At 39.3% G+C, this 6,207-nt stretch overlaps 1 protein-coding gene across 5 annotated transcripts in view; it reads left to right on the plus strand.

Moving 5' to 3' along the window:
- CYB5RL (cytochrome b5 reductase like) overlaps nucleotides 1–5,750 on the plus strand; it is a 24,669-nt gene extending 18,919 nt beyond the window's left edge. For 4 of the 5 annotated variants that reach the window (XM_088153093.1, XM_025163897.2, XM_088153095.1 and 1 more), the window contains one exon: nucleotides 221–461. In XM_088153093.1, the coding sequence (XP_088009219.1) occupies nucleotides 221–424 (204 nt within the window). In that variant the 3' untranslated portion in view covers nucleotides 425–461. Of the gene's footprint in view, nucleotides 1–220; nucleotides 462–4,778 lie in introns of those variants that run through there. The other variant, XM_088153094.1, reaches the window with a different exon arrangement.
- Nucleotides 5,751–6,207: the final 457 nt, after the last annotated feature.

A 6,207-nucleotide genomic window follows, 5' to 3' on the forward strand; every position in this document is an offset into this window, starting at 1 on the left:
GATTTGGACTACTGAATGGCACAGTTTTGTGAATCAATTTAAAACAGAATAGTAGGACTCTGTTTTAAAATAAAGTCTCCACAAATCTAATGACTGTTAGGGTGATATGAGTGTTTTTCTTAATGTGAGCTTCCGAAAATGCATTTGAAACCTCAGTAAGTTAGAATTCACCATATATTTTTGTAAGATAATTTTGCAAATGTTTTGTTTTGCCTTTTAGGAACATTCACTTAAAAATCTGCCATGGAGCTTTCGAGAAACTACACATCTTGGTCGAATAAATGAAAACCTTATTAAGAGTATGGTGAACATGTGTAGAAGGCAACCTTTTGTACTAGTGTGTGGCTCAGTGACATTTAATGAAGATATGGAGAAGTGCTTGAGAGCAATTGGTTTTGAAAAAGAGTCATATTTTATATTCTAAATGGCTTCAAATAAAGTGGGTACCTTGGCTACAAATATTGTTAATGGACAGGTTCCTTTTTATATATCTGTTGGTCTGCTGAACTTTTTAAAAAAAATTTCTATACATAAAGTGTTTTATGAATAGTCCCATAAATTAACATAATTTCACAGCTAATTATATTCCTCTAATTCAATTTGTTGCAAGTTTTTTTTTTTTTTTTGACATATTTCCCTATCTTTTGTGGCGATACTGAGACCTGATATAGTGCAATGAACACAAACACTGATCCAGGACAAGGATCAGAGTCATCCTTGTGATCTTCCAGCTATCAATCTGGGTTGGCTAAAAATCTTTCTACTGTACATGCCAAGCTGAATGGCATGCAAGAGTTACACTATAGAAATATATCTCTTGCTATGTTGCAGATGATATCTGAGCAGGACATTCTGCTGTGTAGCTGTATATCATCAGAGTGCTGCTTTATCAGCATCCTCTGAAAAATGATTTTAAAATTTTGAGGGACACATTGTGAATCTTGCCCTAGTATACTCTAAATGCATTGGGTTGCCACTGCTTTAAGAGTCACATTAACTGGAATCAGTGGATTCTTGAAAGCAATAGTGTATATATATGGAAACCTGAAAAAGGTGGCTTGCTTTAATGAATGGGAGAGAAATACTGTGCTTGTACAAGGTCTAAAACACATTTCTACTCATTCTTGAAACATACACAATATTTAGAAGCAAGAAAGTGCATCAACTTTAATATCAGAACTTTTTAAACTACCTGTTCTTTCAGATGAAATTATATTTTTATTCCTTCTAATATAAAGGCACAATGTTTGTGAAATCTCCCCCTAACAATTATTTTGCTAGCAATGCAATCACTGTTGGAGCAAAGTAGTATAGGAAAAAAGAATGAAAAATTAAAATGCATTTTTTTTCTCGTTGTAAGTCTCCAAATCATAGTGGTTACTATGTTTATTGGACAGTTCTGGTTTGTTTTTGTTTTTATATTATGGAGCACCGAGTTCAATAAAATACTAACTGATAATAATATCAAGTTTAGTTATATCTTAACTTTTACTGAATCTATTAGCACCCCTTCAAGCTCAGGTAGCAAAATCTGTAATACAATAAGAGACAGAAAGTTTCATTTTATATCATAAGGCCTACATTTGATCTGTTTTAGGGGGGACAAGTATATTGATCTGTAAACCAAGGAAACCTGACATTTTACCCTAATGGAAAATTGCACTGAGTTTTGTTTCAGTCACGGAACCTGCCTTGCGAATAGAAAATGCCTCAACCTCAGTGAAGTTATACTTTTCTCAGCAGCAATAAAATAATCTATACAACTTGGTTTCTGAGTAGAGAGGGGTCATAGTTCAGTGTTACAAAATCTGCTTTGCACGTAATAAGTTTCCAGCTTCAATCTGTGGTATCTATTTGGCCTAATCTTAACAGGTAGATCAGTGATCTGATTCAAGACAATGCAAAGTCTCATGTCTTTGTATACACAGTAATGTATATATTGCATTTGAGACTATATTTTTGGCTGGGAAGAATTTATCATGAAACATGTAGCCTACTGGAAGTTATGGATATTAATCATCAACACCAATCTTTACCATGCTGAGAAAGATAGGTCACTACTGCTGGCATTTGTTCTTACAGCATTTAAATGCATTGGTACTATGTGAAAACGTCTTCAAATAATATGCATTCAATATATCTAAATAGCTTCAGGAGCATGGGAAACATTTATAAAATCAGATTAAAAGCTGATGATGAAAATTTCTATAGGATTAAACTGCTGTGGAATCACAAGAGACAGAGTTGACCCAAATCTGAATTATATGTATTCCCATTACCCCATCTTCAGATAGTAGTGCCGAAGATCTACTAGATATCCAGCAACATAATATTTCAGCCTTCAATCTGAGGAACAATTAAGGAAAAAATAACAAATCTTTATTTCCTTTTTTACAACAAATATTTGAAAATTGCAACTAGTTCCTATTATTTGGAAAGAAAGCATGAACAGAACAAAAGGATCCTTGCACTTATCCAAAAGAGATAGTTATCTAACAGATTTTAGTCTAAAGATGCATTCTGGTTGCATTTTCTGTGAATGCTACATAGAGTCTAGTATCTCCTTAAAAACCTAACATGTTACAGCATTGCCCTTATTGATCAACTTTGGGAATTGTGAAAATGAATGTGTGAGGAAGAAGAGACTGAAGATCTCACATGATAACTTATGTGCCATCCGATGAAAATGTGAGAACCCCTACACGCATTTTCCATCTACTCATCTGACCACACATAGTTTGTGAGATGGGAACTGTGTATAATTTCAGCCTTCCCTCTCCACATAAAGCAATTCTGCAATGCAGCCTTAGTTGCTTGCTTCATGCTGCTCCCAGCTGTTTCTTAAACCAGGTTCAGAAATTCTACTCTGAATTACAGTGAGCCTATTGAAATTTCCCAAGGCTGCTATTTGCTACCATTGGAAGAAGCGGCTGATCCAATCAAGACCTACAATTTATTAGTTGCAGAAACTTGCATATTAGGACTGTGCAAAGCATTCAAAGGAAGTATTTTGGAGTGGAGCATATAAATTGAATGGGTACAATTTCTTGCAGGACTTTAATGTCTTAAATAGCCAACCCACAAGCAAAAATTCAAATCTGAACCAGGGATATTATCTAGCCAGTTCAGTCCAGGTCATGCAAATGGGTTGCTGAATTCCTCCTCTTACCCTGAGGAAGAAATAGAGGCTCAGGTAGAGGAGATAATTCACAAAGTCCTTCAGCCACAACACTACTTTCCTCTGAACTTTCTGTGCCCCTTAAGACTGCCTCAGCTATGGCCCCCATTAATGCCTGCACTGGTGTGGCTCAGGAGCTAGTGTAGCCCAATTCCTCACTAGGCAAGATGTAGGATAAGAGTCCAGCAGGTGGCTGAGAAGGAGGAGCTGGAGCTGGGGTGGTCAAGGCCAGCTGCCTGGAGTCAAAACAGGAGATGCAGAGGACGGATGGGAGGAACTGGGGTGGGAGTGAAATGCGGCTGCCTAAGAAAGCAGGGGTGTAGGCAAGAACCAATCCTAAGCTATTAGGGTTTGTTTTAGGGGGAACATATGCAATTTTGGGTTCACACAAATGAACCATGGTGTGGTGTAGTATTTAAGATAGTGGAGTAGGAGTGGGAAGACTCAGGTTCTAATCCTCTCTTTGGCTTTGGCATAAAGCCAACTGGATAACCTTGGGCCAATCATTCCCTCTCAGCTCAAATCAGCATCAGGCTCCGCAACAAGTTGACTGAAAAATGAGACCCCCATGTTCCATCATGGAGTCTAGAGGTCATAAATTACTTTGTTGCCTACATATATTATTGAATTAAAAAGTAAATTTCAGTTGTTTAGGGAAAATAAAGTTGTAATATTGTTCTCATCCAAGTTTGCAGTCCCCCTGAAACTCTTGGGTTAAAATGCCCTGGATTAGAGAAACTAACCACTTCAATCACAACCCCATGGGCTCCTGAGAAAGACCAATTTTCTGGATCTTCATCCCATTAAACCTCTTTGTGGTATGCAAGGTTTTGCTTGTTGCTAACCCATATCAGTTCACAAGGCGACTCTCACTCACATAAATATACTTCAGCAGATCAGAATAGTCTTGAATACTTTGGAGCTTTTAGATGCCTCTCAGAAGATTGCAGAGATAAATTTGGAAGGGATATTTTGTTTAAATCCTGCTTCTGGAAGGATTGGAGTTGATTTAGTTAAAGTATCAAAGTATCTTAACCTCCCCCCGCCCCCCTGGCCATTTTCATTATTATTTTTTCCACCAAGAAGCAGATCCCAAAGTAGACAGTTCACAACAGGATCCTTGTTGGTTTTCCCTTCCCTTCCCTTCCCTTCCCTTCCCTTCCCTTCCCTCCCCCTCTGTCTACTGACTGACAAATGGCAGCTCTCCCATTTAAGACACAGTTTGTGCAGCACAGGCACCAGGTCACGAGAGGGTGAAACGTGTCACGAGGCTGAAATACGATGTCTCCTGGGATCAGGTCACAGCTGGTGTTGCTGTGCAGTCTGCATGCCCCCTCTCCTGGCTGATCAAACCCATTGTATCTATTGTGTGCAGCAAACAGCAAAAGCTGGAGACACAAAGCAAAATGAAAGGAATGAAGAAAAACTGGATGAGCAGAAAATATGCTGCTCCAAAGGGGGATATTTCAGGGCCGGGGGAAGGAGTAAGTAGAACTCATATCATGCCAAGTAATATTTTTGAACCAGCAATTACTTGTTTATGATGGAGATGACCTACAGCAGTAAATCTGCAGCTTGAGTTTCTTTTCCTATTATTCAGATCTGCAACTTAAACGCGAGATGTGATATTGCCTAGAAAACAGGTGAAGCTAGAAAAAGCCAGTAGTCCTGGTCCTGCTGAGACCTTAGAGTCAGAGGTGGAGAACACAGGGCTTGTGGAAAGCCCCCCATCTGAAAACTCAGATTGAGCATGGAGTCCTGGGTGCAATCCAGCCCCTCTCTCTTCAGTTTGGACACCAGGCCCTGAAAGTACTCCACCAGTCCACAAGAAGAGCACACCCACTGAATGACAGAGCAACAGACTAAATGGGGCTAAAATGCAAGGCTGGCTTTCTTGGAGCAGGAGTTTCCTCAGGAGCCAAGAATTTCCATGAGCAGATCATTCTACCATGAGTACAACCAAGTGCAGGCTGGATTTAGATGGAATCTTCTGCTGCTCTCTGGCAGAAGGCAGATAAATGCTGGAAACAGTATTTGTTGCAGTCCTTCTTATGCCTACAGAGCCTGAATCCTGCTTCAGCTGTTTGCCATGTCTCTTGAACAGTGGCTGTCCCCTGACTATTCCTGGCACCTGCTTCACTAGAATCTGGTGCTGTATTGTCTCTGCTGTTTTCATCCTGGGTTATCTATTCATTAGCTGTTTCTCTTCTCTGCAAGTAGTTTATGAATTGTTTCCCAGGCAATGCAGTTTTCCTATACTCCTTGGCCAAGATACCAAGGACACTCTTTCAGTGTGCCTTTCTGGTTCATGTGTCGCTCGAGTCAAAGGGACCAGAGGGCAATAGTACTGGCACAGGCGGGCTACGCTGCACGAGTAAAATGAAAAGAAAGTAACCTCTTCTATGTTTCAGGGTACATGTTGAGACTCAGGTTACAGCACCAAACTGGAGAATCGTTTGACTTTTGATACGCAAAAAGTGGTTCCGCGTTTGCTTCTAACCCTGTATTATTGGAGTTCAAATGTTAGTATTTCTGGAAATGTATTGAACAATGCAATAAATACAGATGGATTCTGAGCTAAGTTTAGGCTGAATCAATTTTTTAATCTTTATTTTAATATCAGGATTGCAGGACATCTAATAATTAAAAAATAGATAAAATTACAGGCACCAATAAAGCCCTAAGCCTAATTGAAGAAAGCATCATAAGAGGATCCTTCGAATTAACTTCAGCTTCAAACAGTCAAAGCCCTTCTGAAAGGCACTGTATTTACTGGTAAGTAAATTGACAGAGTTTGAGCAACATCTAGGATTTACTTATTACCCACTGTGTGGACAGTTACATGGTGGCATGACCAGTCCTGGAAGCCCTGGGGAAAAATTCTCTACTCTTCAGAAAACCCAATGCTATGCAAACATGCTGGGATTTATTTTTAAATTTTAAAAAGAGATGAGACCTTGCTTTGCCATTTGGCAAAATGGAAAGCCCCATCTGCCCCCTTGTGGATTTATTTTGGGGGGGGGGGGGGA

This window comes from Python bivittatus, unplaced genomic scaffold (genome assembly GCF_059951505.1).
Source record: "Python bivittatus isolate LINGU-HERP-01145 unplaced genomic scaffold, Pbiv_v1 ctg000700_np1212, whole genome shotgun sequence".
NCBI classification, from domain to species: domain Eukaryota; kingdom Metazoa; phylum Chordata; class Lepidosauria; order Squamata; family Pythonidae; genus Python; species Python bivittatus.